We start from the raw sequence: 19792 nt of genomic DNA, 5'->3' as shown, positions 1-19792 counted from the left end.
ACAGCCAGAGGAAAAATTAAGAAATGCACTAACATTGATTGAAAAAAATGCAGTTTTTGTTATTTTAGTTATTTTTACTCTTCGATTGGGCCCTTTAACAGGTCATGAGCCGAGTGTTTGACACCGCAAATGTCTGCGACTGACTTCATGAAGAGCATCACTTGATGCTGTGATACACATAATGGAAAAGTAATTAAGGACCTTATGTAATGGTTGTGTATTGCTGTTCTGCTTTTCTGTGAATTTATTCTGTTCTTCTTTCCGATTTTTAAAGCTGAGAAATGGCCAGACAAAACATAAATCCACTTAAAGTTATTCTTCTATTAAATAATAAGCACAATCATCTCTGATACAACTGTGATTAGGCCAACTAAGTAGAACAAACTTAGAAAATGTCTAATGAGAAAATAATGTGACGGTTCCCCATTTGAATTATTTTTCAGTGTGTTCCTTGATATTCCATCAATTGAGGATACAAATCGGACTATATGCACTCGTTCCAAAGTGCATGATTGAATGACGGTGTACTTTAGAGACATTTCAAATAGTTCTTGGTCACCAGTCATGGACAACAATTTGTTTCTTTAAGCAGCGGTTAATTCCATTTTCTTTAAAGGGACGGACACAACAGGAGGAGGATTAAACAAAGAAGACCTGCACTGCGAAGTGACAGCAGATGTTGCATTCATAAAAGAGACCTTTAATCAAATCATCCTGACAAGTGGCTGACACCCGATGAATAACACAGTGTCTCATGCCACAGTATGCGATCTGTTTGGAGAGGCTTGCTTTCCGGCATTAATAATTTACTGTTTGCGGAGCAGAGAGGCAAAAGCAAAAAGCCGGAGAGAGAAACAGAGGCAGAGCAAGTCCAAACAGGTCTTACAAATATAATCATCTTCTAATTTCCTTTGAACAAACAGCAGAACAGGAGAGCCGTCACGCTTACGGCTGTAATTATCAACATCTTTTTTTCTCTTCAAAAGGGCCGGATACAGGCTTGTTCTGTCCCGTCATATCGTATCATTACAGAGAATGTCTAGTTGGTCTCCAGTCTAGTGTGGCATTTGGATTATTTTCTCTACTAGTCCTCGTGAACTATTGAACTACCCTGGTGAAAGGACCTGTGGTACCTGCATGGCAGCTTCAATATGTGTGAGTGTGTGAATGGATGAATGTGACTGACAGAACAAAGTGATGCCCATTTAGCAAATAATATGATGTCATTTTATTTATCAGAAATTGCTTGATATCTGCATTTAATACTGTCACATGAAGATGACTATGCTGCCTCATAAACACAAAAAACTCTTCTCTATGTGAACTACTTTGTATTTTTGGTGTTTTACAGCCACTGGTTACTGTGTGTCCTTTTTTTTTTTTAAATAGATTCTCTTAATCCTACACAAAATAACCTTTTGAATGCTTTTATTCTATTTATTATTTCCTTGATTTTAATGATAAAATTATTTGGTATTTATGTTATAATACAATTAAAAGAAAACCAAAACCAAAACCAAAACCAACATTTTTAATAAATGATCTAATGAATTTCATGAAATCAGTTCAATCATACTTTCTTTATTCTTTGTATTTTATAGCAGTGAAGAGAAAAGATTGTTTTCAGTTTGTGCTTCTGGAACTAAAAGGAATGTTTTCTATTATTTACTGCTCTTAGATCAAAACTGAAAATAGAGAAAAGGCTTTTTTTTTTTAACAAATAAACACAATTCTTTCTGCTCAGAATTCTTTACTCTATTTTTTTTTATAATAATGTCGTCTATTGTGACAATACACGTTTGAAATTTGTTACTGATACAATTTTTGGTAGAATCTCTGTGAGTGACGGATCTATTTAAACGTTGCCACAATGCACTTGTCAGATTTTCTCTCTGTTTGCGTACCGCTCGTCTTCAATGAGGCTAAAATGTAACCTACCACTAAACCTATTCCACAACTCAATCCTCACAGCAGGGGGATCTCTCAACCTTCACCCTCGCCGTGCTTTAATCAAAGATCCACATCTTGGCCTCCACAGGTTGCCCGAGGGAGCAGCTGAGAACAATCCTCGTTCATCTCTGTCACATCCCCCACTATGTGATAATGAGCCGCAGTTTGTTGTTGACGGTATGTAAATCAGACTGTAACTGACTGTGACTGTGCCCTTCAGTCTGTGCCACAGAGAATGTTTCATCATCTGCAAATAGAGGCTCTTAACATTTATTTAACCAATTTATAAAGAGCCTATTAACTGATAACCAATAAGAGTGAAAACTGTTTGTCGAGGTCAAGGTCAACTTTATTACCCTGAGGGGAAATTTGTGGTACAGCCAGCACTAAAAAATATTTTCTGTTCAAAGTATGAGCTCATGAGGCAATTTGAGAAAAATAAAGTATTTTCTTCAGAATCTTTTCCTACACCGTAAACAAATATGTAAGGTGTGGATAAATGGACTATCACTTAAAGATCGTCATTATTTCTATTGTATTAGCTAACTTTTATGCCTGATGTGGGTCCTCTCTAGTTGCTTTAATTGATTTATAGATGCAGTTGGATTGGATTGGATTGGTTATGTAGCACATTTTCACTGCTTCATCATTCTCAAAGTTTTAGACTGTTGGTAACGTTCACTCATTCACACACACTCACACACCAATAGTGATGGCTTCCAAGAAAAGTGCTCTACCTCTGCTGGAAGCAATATTTGCGTTCAGCGTTTTGCTTAAAAACGAGATTAAGGAATCAAACCCACAATGTGATTGGAAGATGGCCCATTCTACCAAGTTCACCTAAAGTTCCCTAAAAAACTGAGGGATTTAAGAGGGATTTTGTGGTATGGATCATATCCGTAATGAAGGTTACAAGTCAAGATTAACATCACCCTGAGCATAAACTTTGCTCACACCACTACAAAATCAGCCTTTTCTGACTTTTCAGCCTGATGTGTTGTGTTGAACTCAACCGACAGTACGTTTAAAGTGAACATTCATATGAATATATCCCAAGAATTCAGTTCTCAGGTCTTCTGTAGAAAAAAAACCTCATTCTATGTCGTTTCCACTTTTCTTTTCCACCCGGTAGCAAAGCTGTAATTAAAAGGACTTGAGTTTCCATTGGCAGGCCCTTCAGGGACATGTTGTGTAATATACATTAATAGTCTAGTGTTGAAAGCTGAAAGGTCCCACCACCATCAGCACTTTGTTGTGAGCGCAAAAACTGCTGCCGCAGCACATAGTGGGCTGAGGTCAGTTTGTAATAACAGGTGAGTTATTAAAGGCGAGCCTGTGTGCATTTACATAGTGTCAAATATGACAGCAGAAAAAAAAAAAAAAAAACCTTCACGAGGGTGAAGCTTTCTGAGTCCTTTCAAGGTGGACCAGAAAGGGTTTACAAAAGCTGAAGTGACTTTGTTCTGTCTCACACGTCCGTCAATCTCCGATGGCCACTTTATACAAGTCACGGTCATGGGAGGTTGAAGCTGATCGCATCTAACATTAGGGAAAGGCTGAAGCACACCGTGTCACCAAACGATCTAAAAGCAGAGCCTTTAGATTGTGAGAGTAAACTGGAGTATTCTGAGAAAACTCACACAGGCGCAGAAAGAACTTGCAAACTCCAGACAAGGTCAAGGTCAAGGCCCAGAAACAAACTGAAGTATTCTCAATGTAGAGAAATCACTGTAGCACTATGCCCTCACTTTTGTGCTCCGTGAATTGAAATTGAGAAGTTAAACATACTTTATATTTTATAGCTTCTTTCACTGCGATAAAAACTTCCTCTGCAGTATTAAAAAAAAAGAAGAAAAAAAAAAAGAGTTGTCTGAGAAATAGTTGCAGCCATAAAACCATCCTCCTTGAATGTTGATTTTTATCAAGCATAGATAAGGCTTTGTAAATTCAAATGGCAGACATAGGTTAGATAGTGGGATTGGAAAAAAAAAAGGAGATAAAATCTTCAGCAGAACAGTTTGTCAAAAAAGCTTAAACAGCAGTGAAAAATATCCACACTATTTTTTATCCTCTAATGGTTTTTTTATACACATCAGCAGACTTAGTGGAAGGCAGGTTGAGAGCAATGAGTGGCTAAAAATAATGAAGATTATACTAATCTGCCTTAAAAGGTGTGTAAATATGATTCAGTATTACAACAACATAAAAGGTGTTCGTGCCCCACAACAGTACAGGAGCGGATAACAAAACCCCCCAAAATAAATAAATAAAAAAGCAGTGAGGCTCTGCTGACTGCAAAATGTCATTTTCCCCGCCTGTAACCCGACACAATGAAGAAACACAATCAGGCAGAGGACGTCTATGACGGCTCACTGTGTGAGTTTCTCTGGTAGCTCACAGCAGTCATGCATTACAATCCAGGTTCAACAATAGGCAACCTTTGAAAAAACTGCACCTCTCCGCTGCAAGTCCTGTTTGTTAGGTAAGATTTACGATGCGGATAATAGATACCGAGAGGCTTTGAAATGAGTCTCAGAGCATGAGCATGATACAACAACTGCGGAGGATTGGTAAATGGTAAATGGATGTCAGTAATGACTTTATATTGAGAAACAGCCAGAAACAAATGGATCGGTTTTATATGCATTGAATCAATGACTCTGTTGGGGCTGGAAAAGGTTGGGCGATTGTTGAAAGTACAGCTTTTCTATTTTCATTCAATTGGTGATTCATTTGTTGGCTGGGGAACATAGTCCGAGCCAGTGCCTCCTCTTATAGACACACATACTGCTCACACGTGCACGAAACGCACACAGATTGTGTCTGTTTAATGGGCTGGCAGCCGGCAGTGTGATGATTTCCCCGGAGAGCGAGCCACCATGAGCAAAGGGAACACTCACTGCTGCAGAGCCACAGGTAGGCCAGTGTGGCACTGCTGAACTAGGAAGACACAGCTGCCCACCGACCCCCTGGGAAGTGCAGTTGGCCCATTGAATGCATGGCTCAGGTGTGCTAAATACACAACAGGACCTTTCGATACATCAGCAGTAGCACCCACTTTAGATTTACGGCCTCCTGCTGCCCCACACTTACCACTAGCTGCTCACCTTTTCCCTCTCTCTTTCACTCCTTCCCGCTCTGCATCCATCACCAGCACTTCATTCTGATAAAGTAGAGAGCTTTGAAGTCCACTGAAGCAGTAAATAAACACTGCATGTGTGTTTTTTGGCTTACAAAAGCAAAATCATCTATTTTAGGTTTGTGAGTTGTGAAGCAATTATGTTTTTTTTGTTTAAACAAGAACCACCGCGTTTTTAAGCTGTACTGCTTGAAAACGATGTTTTTGAATATCACATGTAGATTTAGAAAATGTTGAATTGTCCAAACACATATAATTTGCATCTGCAGGTTATCACAGCAATGAAATTTGAGTAAGTAAATGTTTTCCTCGACTTGGCCTATAAAGCAATTACCTCTTTTAGCATTACTGTGTTGTGTGCGAGGTTTCCGAACAGAGACACTAATGGCCCTACTTTACTCTTGTGAAACATGAATCCTGACTGATGGGCTGAGACACACTCTGGAATCCTTTCTAACCACTTCCAATGGAGGCATCTTGTGTACAATGGCAAGACCACATGTCAGTCCAAGAGGACTTGGACAAGACGGGGATGTTAAGCTGAGAGCTGCTGAACTGAGCGACAGCTCTGGCACGCATATGCAAACAACGCCACCCCGATGGACGTTTTGTCCTTTCAGGTGTGCGCTACCAGGGACACAGTGGGTCAGAGGAGACGAGTGACGGCAACAAATGCTTCCACACCTGCCCTTGGAGTTTAAACTGTATCTCTGACTTGGATTTTCATACCATTACATCTGTCTGAGTGAAACTGAAAATCTGATGATATGCTGTTGATGCAGTGGAAACACTCTGCATAATCAGTGCACCCCCTCCAGTGCAGGATGAGTCATCAGACATTTGACACCGATCTACGGGAGGAAAGTAGGCAATTCGATGTGAAAATACTCCCAAAATGGGTTTTTTGACATTCATTCGTCACGCCATCAAGTCATACACGAAGAAAGACATGAGATAAAATCTAATTACAAGTCTTAAAAAGTTTTAGAGTCTATAAAGATAATTCTAATCAAACATTACACTGACTAACATTGTATTGTTGTGAAGTATCCATCCATCCATCCATCCATCCATCCATCCATCCATCCATCCATCCATCCATCCACTATACCAGCTGATCTTGAGCAGGTTGCTAGTCCATTACATCAAACACTGAGAAACATCTCAAACACTCACATTCACACCTACAGTATGTGCACATCTTTACAGTCAACAGTCTATGTCAAATCAATGCTTTTGGACTGTCAGAGGAAACTGCCCTTTGATGGGCCTAATAGGAATTCCCATGAAGAAAAAACTTACAAAAACTACTGCACCCAATTGTGGAGGCCTCTTGTTGTCCAATAATCTGCAAATGATAGTTAAATGTGCTTAAAATCCCAGTACATGTGATTGAGGTCAGCCACCAGTCACCAATGGACGTCACAGTGTCAGAAGCTGCAGCATTGAACAGATTCAGAGACCGCACCATTGCCTGTGTTTACAGTCAGTGGGTGAGGGTGTGAGGGGGCTGGAGACACAACTTGCTCGTTGTTGGACAGAGGAGCTAAAATCTGACCTTCACAAGCTAGGGCGTTACATCCATCCACCCCCTTTCTGCACGTTCTCTCAATGTGGATAATTAGAGAATATACACTGAGCACCATTTCACAAGGTTTTGTTGTGTAACGTTTGTGCAGTTTGCACTGTGGGGGTGTCTGTTAGAGTGACAGCTGTGTCAGCTATCTCTCCGATTGATCTTTTGCCGTTTTTTTGCTTATTGACGGTTTTTAGATGACATTTCATTGTTCATTGAATAAAATGCTGATTTGTAAAGAAACAAGATCACAGTTATTTCCACACCGAGGTGTTTTATGGAAGGTGGTGGTGGTGGTGGTGGTGTCTTTGTGTTTTTAATGTCTTTTAAAGCATGTGAAGCATTTTGTGCTACAAAATGTATGAAAAGTGCTATACAAATAAAGTTTGATTTGATTTGAACTCACACACAGATTGTGACTCTGATCACCCTGTCAATGTCTTTTCTCCATCTTCTCCATTGTGCATGTGGTGTCATTTCAAGATTGAACTGCTGAGGCCAGCAATTCTCTGCCTCTCGAGTTTGGGGAAGTGTGGCGTGAAAAGGGAGGAAAGTAAAAGCAGCTCCATATCCTTGGAAAGCCGCAGGGGAAAGGAAATTAAAGAGAAAAAGGGCAGGAGGAGTAGAGGCAGACATACAGTACACACTACATCTAAGTAGAATTGGAGGAGGGAGAAAAGGATCCATCCCGAGCCTCGGGGTTTGGAACAACCTGCCAACCTGCTTAGGCTGACAAAACCAGCATCGTATTTCAGACCATGTCTTACAGGAATTTCTTATACTCATGAGCAGGACCAGTGTGTGCTGCATGTCTGAATTCTTATTAACTCCTTGCAGAAGCTGACCTTGTTTTATAGGCCTGATCATAGAAATGTATTCATGTTACTGCCGGATCACATGCCTGAAAGCAAGACTGTGAAAAGTGTTTGATGGTTCTATTTCCGACAGCAAATCAGTGGCATCACTGTACACGATGATTAATTCATACATTTGATAAAACATCAAAGCAACACATTACAAGGAGTGTAACATACTGTACGTATGCGGCTGGTTTCAATACCTGATTTTGGGAAACAAAACATAACAGAGAGAAAAGAAAAATGAGAGGAGAGGGCGCCGCACTTAGTCTTTCATTACTTTCATTACTGGTGGAGACAGAGGCGTGAAGTGGAGCGAGCGAGGTCGAAAGAAGTGGGAGGGAGGGAGGGAGGGAAGAAGGGGGTAACAACAGAGAGGGAGGCAGACAGGGAGCTTGTAATGCCATCTCCACGCTCTGGTAGCCAAACAGGAGCTGATAGGGCAAATGTGTTTCTGCTCAGGTGTGCTGAATTATTAAAGAGACAGCAAGAGGAGAGGCCAGCGAACATCAGCCTCCCCGACCGGCTGTGGATCAACCAGTCACTCTGCGGTCAGCTGGCCGGGTGTGTTGGGTTATCTGTAAAACACTCGATGCCGTAGCCAAATGTCCTCTGTGGTGCTGAAAGCTCAGCACCTCAAAATAGCACCTACATGTGTTGCTAGAATATTCTAGGTTAAAAGACTCCACAAAAGCCTCATGTGGGCCCACCAGTTGTGAAACCAAGGTTGAAAGAAATGAAAATAAAATCCCCATCCACTAATGCACGTGTTGTCCTCAAATCCAGTGGCTCCACTGAATCTCCTGTGTTTTAATAATTTGGGTCAGCAGGAACCGGAGAGAAACGAGGGCAGGTGTGCCGAGGATCTACTCATTAGGAAAACTCCCAAACAAGTGGGCTCAGTGTTATATTTAACAACATCGAATCACTGAGCTGATATCCAATTGTCTTCTCTGGGCACTTCTTTAATAGAATATATCAAAATAATAATAATAATAATAATAATAATAATAAACTTGGACCCCGATCATATTAGTCATCTTTCTTTTTCTTTGCTGCTCTTTTGATGCTATTAAATTGGAAAACTAAGCATTTCTTATCAGGAGGGAAATGTATTATATTAATTTGTGAAACCAACACTTAAAATGAACTAATTGGGGAAAAAATAAAATCCTCCTACAAGACATTTCAAAGAAATTTCAAATTGGTGTAAATTATGGTTATTTCTTTCTGCCTATATATTTCACAACTGATTATCTATTATGTTTTTTTGTTTCCTTATTAACATGTATTCTTCTTATTAAGATTAAGTATTACGATTTCGATATTGCTGATAAATTTATCATTCAATTGGTATCGCCTTTGTTACAAAAAAGTACCCTATAGTGTGCATATAGTGTGGTTTTATGATTCATTTTCCTATAATGAATCCGTTAATTTGTTTAGTTAATTTCACTTTCTCAGTGCTGTAAAGTTGAAACAATCTGACTGATAGAAAAATAAGCTGCCCTGTTTAAATCGATATAATATTATGTGGCAAGTCTTTGCAGTCATATTCCTAACCAGAACTGTGATTTTGTTTGTAATACATATTGGTTATGTATGGTTTTAAAGTGTTTGTAATGTTACTTATTATGAGGCACATTCAAAATACCACAACATTTCTAACTTTGAGAAACCAAACAGAGCAGGTAGTCTAGATGTGTTGATGCTTGGAATTCCAGTTTCCTCCAATCAAAAGCAAAATACCAGAAACAGACAGGCATTTGACACCAACAAAACAGTGCTGGCATAAAAAGACCTTCACCCGTTCCTGCATAACCTCATACACAGATAGTAGTGACTACCATGGAAGGTGATCACGTACCATCCTGGGCGACCTGGGAGTCAGTGTCTTTCCCAAGGACACTTCAACACATGGACGAGACGAGACTTGGGATCAGAAATTCAACCCTGCTACTGGAAGTTCTATTCATCCCCTCAGAGGCAGCTGTGTGGATGAATAGATGATGGATGGTTAACTGCTAACTTTAGCAAAACAAAATGATTGTATACTGATGCTTTAAACAGCAATATTGTACAAAAAAACAATCAGCTGTGATATTTGATGACTTATGATTAATGACATAATTTAGTGTTTCAGTAGTGTGGCAATGACAGATTTACATATGAGGAATGAGTCTGTCATGTGTAATTATGCGATACATTTAATCAGTTTTTGGTTCGACAAAAAAAATTAATTTTCAGGATGTCACTGGGCATTTTTCTTTTTTTTATTCTCAAAAAGTAACTGAGCCAAGTACAAATGTAAAATAACTGCGGGAAAGAATAAATAATCAGTGCAGAAGAAAAAGCCTCCATCGAGCCTGCTAGCCTGGTATAATAACTAATGCGTTAGCTGGGAAATTTCTATTTAGCTTCGCTGCCAACACGTGCATGCTTGCTGTAACAAATAGTATGAACTGACATTAATCAGGATACATCCTTCAGGGGGCTGCTGTTAGGAATACTGATCTGATAGGGAAACTGATCTGCTACGCCAAACTAATGAGAGAGTGGGTGAGCATGAGGGGGAGAGTGGGTGAGAACAGAACAGGGATCGTAAAACGCCCAGAGGAGGAACAATGTTTATGAGGAGGAACATCAGGCTATAAAAACCATAAATGGAGCGCAAGTGGACAAATGTTACTATAGTTTTTGGCAAGCCCAATCACCCAGAAAATTACTTTATTAAGTAAAGACATCCATTACATACAATAAGTTTCATTTTGTTGATACAAGGGACAGATGATAAAACGCTGGTGGTGTAAAAATGCATGTGAATAACTTAAATGAGTTTCTTTTCTCTAAAAGTCATGAACAGAGTTTGTGTCTGATTTGACTTCTGAACTTCTGAACAAAAACCTATTCTGGCATTTGCAGAGAAAAATTCCTAGACTGAGAGACTAATTTGGTTTATTATGAAACAAATGGTGAAAATTAAAGGTCTCACATCCAGACGAGATTTACAACGCCCAATTTGGCTTTTTGCCAATGCAACGGTGAGGTCCCGTAAAGGTCCCTTCTTTGTTTCCCTTCTTTCCTTTAAGATCACTGGACACCAGCAGCAGACGCAGGAGGACTTTGCTGCAACAAGATAACGTGAGATTTCACTCTATTTTTTTTTTTTCAGCACAATACATTTGGGTAGGAGAAAGATTTTCAAGTGTTTCTGATAGAGGAAGTCACTGTAAAGATGGATGATCTGGGGCAACCCGACAGTACAGCAATGCATGATTGCAGAACAAGAGAACATTCCCGTATTCTAAACAGGCTGGACATGGTGTTCAGATTATTATTATTGTTTTTTATTTTAAGTTATTAAAAAAGGTCACATCATTGATAATAGACAAAGATAGAATGTCATTGCTCATGTTTTGCACCACTTCAGCTGCTTAAGATTGCTTAATAACGGCACTGAAGAACTCCATGGTGAAGAGAACCGTGTCCTTCAATAGTCCTTTGCAACCTCTTGACAAACAAAAAGGATAAATTCAGCAGGCAAAAACAAGAAAGAGAAATAAATACACCAATTAAACAATATAATTGATAAAAAAAATACCCTCAACCCTGGAGGTAGATAAAATATCTGGGAAACCTCTTGGTTTAATACAATATCGCTTAACACCACTGCTAACTATAATCTCACAGATGAAAATATAGTTAAATCTAAACTTCTATGACATCTGTAAGGGCAGAGCTGTTGTCCTGGATAATGCACGAATATGAAAGTGTCAGGTGAGTGTTTGGGTCTGAACTCAATCTTAAATGACAGATTACAGAGTTACAGAAATATCAGTTGAACTTCTTTTGTGTTAAACCACTCAAATGCTGCAATCATCAGGAGTGGATATTTTATTGCATAACTGAATAATTCACATACAATTTGTTGTATGACCCACTGATAGCTTGAAAGGTTTATTTCAGCTGCTTTGAAAGCTGTCCCGATGAACGACATGGTTAATGTGAAATCCGCGGTGCCCTGCTGCATCTGAACGGGTGACGTCTGAGAGGAAAAAATTAGCCGGCAATAAAAAGAAACTGTGATGTTTCCATCCTAACCCGTGTGACCTCTCGTCTTCTGCCTCTTGTCACACGGCAGACCAAATCTCTAATCTTGGTATTCACACTGCGACAGAGAAAGCTGGCTCCGCCGCCTCCATCACAACTCTCTCACTCCCTCACCCGAGGGGCCGATGATGAAGGAGTTGGAGAGTGGAGTGAGAAATAGAGAGAGAAGGTGATCGGGAGGAGAGAGCGAGGGGGAAAAGGGGTCGCTGTGTGAGCGATAAAACGCCACAGGCTGCCTTAATGAAAAGCCTCTCATGGCGATGGAGAGATTGCCTGTGGAATGGGCTGCTGATTGGAGAAGCAGCCGCTTGGTGTAGCGTGCAGACTAATTAAAGTCTTGAAGAGGTTGGGGTGACAGTGGTGAGATTAGGCCGACTCCCTGTGTAAGCTGAACTGAGGGGAGCTGGACAAATACACCTTGCATCTGGGAGCGCCGGGGTAATATACCACTGCCAACCAATCCCACGCTGAGCTGAAGCCCAACTCCCCTGTGTACGCTGTTGTCGCCTAAAGCTGCTGCCTGCTTTATTTTGTACACTCAGGACATAATAGAAAGTAGCTTTACTACCAGTTTGAAGGCGAGTTCGCCTGAATTACCTTTGTTGTCAGACATAGTGTCTCTGTTCCACTTGATAGTAAGCAGATCTCGCTGTCGTCTGTTTTCATGGGAGCAATTTATTTGATAGCAAGTAATTCAAGTGAAAAGTGTCCTCACTGATGTCTGTAGATTATCTTAATAAACTCACAAATTGTTTCCAGAGAGAAAAGCTTCTGCCGATGCTCTCAGAAGCAATTTGAGTGGTGCTGGGTGGAAGGCAAATATGTTAGAGAAACTCCTCCAAATATGTGCAAATAGAAGCAAATGCATTTGCATACCCGGGAAACAGCAGAAGCAAAATGTTTCTGCTGCAAAGCGTCACTTCAGCCTGAATGCTAATTTGACCTCTGAATAACTTTCAAACGACACTTCTAACTTGATGATCAATACGCCCCAACACAGCAGTCGCAAAGTAGTCACTGAACAAGCCGAGTGAGCGTACTTCACTTCTCTTGGTACAGTTGTAAAGGTACTCTGCATGTAACTTCTTCATACATTTTATCTATCATCTGCAGAAAAAAAAAATCCCACCATCATGCAGTTTTTGTCATTGTTTGTATTATTAATGTATAGATTTATATTATCTACCGCCGAACCATCCGTCTCTGAGGTCTCACTGTATTTCTGCTCGACTCATGTAGAGCTACAGTAAAGTCATGTGTCAGATATAGTATGTAAGCTGCCCTTGGAGGTCATCGGCAGTGATTTGCTTCAAGGAGGAGAAAAAAAAAAAAAAAAGAAGAAAATCAGGAATTACCTGAGCGAATGTGAAACAGGCCCGGTGAGGGGAGAAAAGGAGCGGACACATATGACGAAAAAGCTAACATATAGGGGAGGGATCAGGCTAATTGGACACCTGGAAAGACAGGCGGGGTCAGAGGTCATAAAAAGCTGTCAGCCTGTCACTGCTGCAGCTTCTCAATGTCTAAACTGTGTGTTACCTCACATGGCCGAGGCTGAAGTTGATCTTCGGTCACTTTTCTACCAGCCTGTCAGTCACAGTAATTTGGAATAACTTTTTCCACTGTTTGCGGGATCATATTTATACTTTGTTGTGTCACAGATCACTGTGAGGCCGAACGCTTGTTTCCCAAAGGATTAATAATGTAAATCCATGTCCATCAAGTGCTGAAAGAAGGCCTCAAAAGTAAAAGTATTCCTGCTGGCATCTCAACACCCAACAGCAGAACATATCAGGAGAAGGAGTGGAAGGAACTCATCAGTCAGTGACATTTAGGATGCAACCCAGTGACATGAACCGGGGATTCATATCATCAACAGAGAATGACTGACAAGCGTTAAACTGGAGGGTTTACTTTACTGGCTGTCCAGTGAGCACATTCAAATAAACAAATGAAAAACCATGCAATAAGGAACTCATGTCATCTAATGTTACCACAAATCTGTATTTGGTATTAATTAATGACCAACCAAAGAAAAACCAGTACCAGAGTTTTTATATGGACAGAAATCTGAGCTGTCATATTAATGCAAGGTAATCACTGTAATGTTAATGGGATATGGACTATACGTTCAACATTATTAATTTTAGATTGCAATGTGTAAAATGTAATATTTGTTAGATCTCTGGGGTATCGCAGCAATGCAAAGTGTATTTCAGTGTGTGGGGTGGATTTGTTTAACAGGATTGGCAGATGAACTTAAAAAAGTTCAATTGTAAATCTCAGTAAAAAAAAAAAAACTGTCAGATGATCAGCCTTTGACAGGTATGGGGAAGAGGGAAAGTTGTTACAAGGAACAAGGCAAAGAACTGGATTGTGAATAATTTAATAATGTAATATAATCTGAAATGAGACCATGTTACCTCCAAATATATGGAACAACGTCTGCAAATGATTTAAGTTAATAGAAAGGTGAAAAGGGGAGTTGAGTATTTTGTTTTAATATTAATGTTTCATTGCGCCTGGTGAATCTGATTAAATACCTTGACGGGTTTCTTGCGCGATGACTCTGCCTCGTTGTTCTCGGCCTCCTCGTGCTCCTTGCTACCTTGGGGCAGGTTGGAGTAGTTGGCCAGGCTGCCGAGGAGAGACGACACCATGGGGCTGGTGTCCATCTCCTCCTGCAGGGACAGAAAGGCGGCGGTCAGCATTTCCATTCGCTGCTGGTGAACTCTTTAACGCTACATCTGCACTCGGTGACTGTTACCACAGAAAACTGGAAATGAGTGGTCGTTTGACGCACTTCTGTTAAATGACTTCCACTAATATGGGGTAAAAACAAAAAGCCTTACGCAATGAAATGCTGTTATTATTTTTCACTTTCCATTCATCCCACAGAGTAAATGTAAATACATTAGTGTAATGCTGAGTCAAATTGCTTTGTAGGAGTTCTTCTCTCGTAGTCGTGTGAGATTTGCTTGCATTTACCTGAGGGTTCCCACATGCCCTTCACATAGTAATTACCCTCATTAATCGATGTCAGAGCCCCTATTCAATCACTGAGCTGTGGGTACGGGTGCATCCTGCTTCTTATTATCCTGCCTGATTGCGCGCGAGTGTTGGTGTGAGCAGAGTATTGGATTGTACCGCAAACAAGGCCATATTCTTGTCCTCATATTGCTGGCTCTTCTCTGCGGCAGCATCACTGCTGTTGATGAAGGGGCTGCTCTCCTTGGGGTTACTGTCACCTGGAAGAAACACAAACACAGGCACACGTTAAGTTCCAGGCTGAGCCGAACGAGGCAGGCTGTGCAGAGCAAACAGGAACAATGCGAAGAACCTGGTGAGGCGTTTCTTTCTTCCTTAGAGGACAACAGCTGTTGAAATAAATAAGGTTTATGTGTTTCTTTTTTTTTTTTTTTGATTTATTGCCATAAGAAAAGACATGACTGAACCTGGAGGATGTCTGTTGGGAAGCTTTACGTTTCCATCAGAGTCATACCTAATAGATATGCGCAATGCTATACATTTTGAATGCTCATGGCTTCCAGCAAATCTGGAAAAGAATTGAAAATACTTGTCCTAATACACAAAGCTCTTAACAACAAAGTCGCATCATATCTTAATTGTTAGTTTCATATCTCCTCAGCACAACCCTTCATTCTTAAAGTGCTGCTTATTAGAAGTTCCCAGAATGTCGAAAGGTACAGAAGAGGCTCATAGTCTCATGAGGCTAACACAATCTTTACCAATTAAAGAAAGCTGATAGTTTGGGCTGGTTCATTTTCTACTTGACATACTCTAGGTTTAGACTAAACTGCTGCTGTCTATTCTATTCTTTTCATTCTTAATATCGCCAAACTTCCACCAAGAAAAAGAATAAGCAACAGGTTTCTTCCTATTTCCCCGTCTCCACTGTCATCTCGGTGTTTCCTCATGTAGAAGTGTTGTGATATTTTAAATTTCTTTAAAGTAAAAGGGTGAATTTAATGGACAGTTATCAGGTAAGTTCTAGGTTCAAGAATAAGGAGTGTTCAAGACCTCTGCAGCATTCTTACCCTGAAAACACAGAGCGGTGGAAACAGCATGATGTTATTTACATGACAGTTTGCTGAAGGCATCATGACTCTATCGAGAAGCATCTGTCTGCGAGTTCACAGGCCCGGATACAGGGCCCGTCGCCAAGACAAACAGATCCTTAAAAACAAACAGCAGTGAAAGGGCAGCAGCCAGCGTTTGGCAGGTTTATTGATTCCTTTTCCACCACAAGCTCATTGATTTGTAATTGGCCTTTCGACTTTGGAAAACAATTTGATAACGCCAGATCGTATTTGTGATTATTTATCAAAGCGTGATTGTTCCATCATGTACTAGTGTTTCTTTAAATCAACATTCCTACTCTCACCTTTTGATCTATTCTGAGCTCCTTACGGCAGATTTTTAATCCGTGACACATTTCCCTGTCAGTGTTGGAAAAATGTTTTTTTTAAATGTCTATTTACATGCGATAACTATGTTGAACATTTGTTGACACAGGTTTGAATCCTTATTTTTTACTGTTGTAAACCTTCGCTGCAAGATCACACCTTTTGCAATTTAAAGAAAATGTGATTTTCGCAGTATTTTCTACTAAACGTTGGTGCACGGCCCTGTGTCCATCAGCTGTAATCATAAAATATATCATATCTTACTGCTTTATAAGCTGTGGTCTGACTTTGATTTGACTGTTTTTCCCAAACCTAGCCATGTCTGTCATTTGTTGGTTTAAAGTGTGTGAGTTTATTTGAACTTTCATGAATTTATTTTTGCTTCACCTGTGTAGTTGTTTTGTTTTGTCTTGCAAGGAATTCTTTGTAAACTCTATTTTTAAATTCCTCTCTAAATAGAGTCATTAATATTCATACTAATCAATGTGTAAAATAACAACCTTGACAGTGTTGATACTTTGCTTTGAATGTGATGCAACTTGCATCATTTACAGTATTTCTTTTTTCTTTTTGGCTGCAGCAAACTAGATCAGTTAGAAGTGACCTGAGCTGCTGGACCAAAAACAGGATTTTAATACTCGTGAAATGATGTGGATTGATAAATCATACAAGCCGGCATGTTTGCTGCTAAGTAGCTCATTAGTTGTTACAAATAACAATCACATTCGATTAATATATTTTATAAGCGAATAGCAACCATTAATTTGACTATTAAATCATTATCGTAGCAGTCTTACTATGTGCATACTGTAGATTCATGAATTTTCTTTTAGTGATGATGGAAATGCACTTAAAAAAACAAGTAAAAACACTTGTATGCTGCATTTGAGGCCCACTCTACACATTTTCAGAGCTTTTCTACACAAAAGTAATTGAAAAATAATATATGTGGGCATAAAGAAAAGCATAATTCAACCCCCTTTTTTTTTTCTTTTTGTTCAGACCAAACAAACAGGTGTGCATCTGTAGCAACAACGGAACACCGGTGATGATCATAAATCAGTCGGTGACACAGTCGTGTCATCAGTCAAACCTTTGATAGTGACCGATGCTGCAGACTTAACAGGTAACATTGGGACTTAAATGGAGGACCCACAAAAGCGGCACGAAGATAAGAAGGGTGACGAACCATCCCCAGTGTTCATTATGACAGCTTTGACCCCGGCGACCCGTCCCGTCACCGCTGCGTGTGAATTCGAGGAGCACACTGTCTGCAGTTTATATCTGGAGACTTAACCTTTCATTTGCCTCAGTACTTGAACTGCATCCTAACCAGACGTCACCCCTCCTCTTATCCGGAAAATAAAAAAATGAATCAATACAGAATCACTTTAAACTCTAAGTACAGTTGAGGTCTCTGTGTAAAGTTAGCACAGAGTAAGTCTCATTTGCACCTTCCCCTCCAAGCGTCTCTTGAAGGAGACAGCAGATTGCTCTCCCTCTGGCTCTCAGTCCTGTCTTGGACTGCGAGACCAAGTTATTTATAGCGAAGGATGCTGCAGCCATGTGCCATGACGTCGGGACACCGCTAACAGCCGGCACTCTGCGCTACAGAGACGGCGCAATAGGGGCCACTCTCTGACAGGAGGTCGACGAGGGAAGGGGCTGCGCATGAAGATGGAGGGGGCACAAAAGGATCCTGGCGAGAAAGCACAGGATGAGCGGTGACCACAAAGAGATGGAAAGCAAGACAATAAGGGCGCAGATGAGAAGATGGCGAGAGACACAGACGGATGGGACGAAAGTGAATAGTGACAGGTAGTGAGATACGGGCTCGGGCAGACAAAGAGGAGGCAGCCAGATCTGAAATGGGCACCGGCGAGGAGGCAGGCTGGAGGAGGCACAGCCACGAATCTCTGACAGCAAAAAGTGCAGAAGCGACTGCTGCACTTCAGGTTCAGCCCAATTTGACCCCCCCGGGTTAAAATGTGCGCAGCTGTTAAAAGGGATGCCCTGTAAAAGCCTCTTCGTAGCATCCGTCAGAGGGTTTCCGTGTGGATTATTAAGTTGTTTCATTTTCACTTTCACAGCCCGTGTGAGGATGATACAGCGCTGCGCACCGCTTGAGACGAATAATACCGGTCTTGTTGTACACAGCAGAGATTAGATAAACATCTACGAACACAGATGAGGAGCTGCAGGAAGAAATATAAAGTATACACTATGATTGCATACAGTTAGATCTTTGTATGCCAAGAAGAATTTTAATGTATATTTCTGCGCTGACAACCTCAATTATAGAATTCTTCTCGAAGTCTTCATTTGCAACTTTAAACAATTTTTTTCTTATCAAAAAATGTTAGTACTCAGTTTCCATCATGAAAAATGCACACGCGCAAGTATGTAAGAAAGTGCATAAATTAGTGAGGTTGTAAAATGTGTGCATAATTAAGTGTGTAAGTAAGTAAGCACGTCAGTGTATTAGTCCATTAATTTGAGCACAATCTTATAACAGCATAGTTAAGTGCAAGAGAATATAAGGGCATTAATAAATGCATATCAAGTAAGTTACTATGCAAATAAAAGCAAATACGTCTGTAAGTAAGAGTTTGAATAAGTGGATACGTAAGAAAATGTGTAATGGTGTAAGTACATGTGTAAGGGTATAAATAATTGTCCAAGTTCTTAAGCAAAAAAATTTGTAAATCTGATTAATTAGCCACAAATGGTTTTGTTACTGTTTGAATAATGTACATAAAAGTGTCTAAATAATGACACCGATATGTTAATGTGTTGCCTTTATGGTCCTCATGTCTATTTTAAATTTGGAAAAAGTCAAATTGCTGGAATAAACGTTTGAAGAAAATGAAATTACAAACAATTCTTATGCCATAATGCACTTTATAAACTCCCTTAAGTATCTTAATGGTTGTTGTAGTCATCTCACTAAATGCATACCTGATCAGTTGTTCCTGTTTGATTCAGCTCTTGGTTGCCTAATAAAACACGGATGCACAGCATACGTTTGTAAAAGGAATGCTTGTTCATTATGTACTTTAATTACACTGAATGTTTTCATTATAGTGTCAGTGTGTGATTGTTTTACATGACTGAGTCATTCTGATTCCTGCATTTATGCAGTTAGAGTTTGTCTTGTGAAGGAAACCCTTGATCTCAATGAGACTTTCTGAATGAATAAAGGTAATTAAAGTGCACTGCCTCAGTGAGAAGCACTCACATGTGGCAGCTGGCAGTTTACAGGAGACACTACATTACACATGTGAGTTACTGCTGTCACACAGGCTGTGTTCGTGGTCGCGAAATGTCTTAATTCAGCCATACCAGAAGCAGCGGTGGATTTTGCTAAGGGCGAAGTGGGCAGCTGCCGAGGGCGCAAACTCAATGGGTGCACTGTGCATCGCCTCAGACACGGTCTTCTGATGCCGCCCCCTATCTGCGCAGGGAAGGCAACGTTTAGGAATGTAGGCGGAGTCAAAACCAGCCAGATCCGCCACTGACCAGAAGCAGATCACATACAGCTCTAGTTTTTCAGTCCATAAATTATTTCTTTAGAGCAAAAGTTTAATGATCTACACAATGTGGTTAGCACTCCCACCTGAGAGAGAATATCCCTGGTATCCCTAATATCAGTTTTATCCAGTTTCCTCCCACAGTCAAAATATGTGTGTTTGATCTGTGTTGGACTGGTGACCCGTCCTGTTGCCTGCCATCC

The 19792-nt window shown here is 40.3% G+C and overlaps 1 protein-coding gene across 1 annotated transcript in view; it reads right to left on the bottom strand.

Annotated features, from left to right (window-relative positions):
• slc12a5a (solute carrier family 12 member 5a) overlaps positions 1-19792 on the bottom strand; it is a gene marked incomplete at both ends in the record, with an annotated part of 160301 nt that overhangs the window by 33417 nt on the left and 107092 nt on the right. Inside the window, 2 exons of the mRNA XM_080461139.1 lie at positions 14176-14313; positions 14780-14880. Coding sequence (XP_080317265.1) covers positions 14176-14313; positions 14780-14880 — 239 coding nt within the window. The remainder of the gene's footprint in view (positions 1-14175; positions 14314-14779; positions 14881-19792) is intronic.

Source organism: Lipophrys pholis (genome assembly GCF_963383615.2).
Source record: "Lipophrys pholis genome assembly, chromosome: 4".
In the NCBI taxonomy this organism is placed as follows: Eukaryota; Metazoa; Chordata; class Actinopteri; order Blenniiformes; family Blenniidae; genus Lipophrys; species Lipophrys pholis.
Note: the sequence above shows the minus strand (reverse complement) of the source record. Positions and strands in the feature narration are given on the sequence as shown.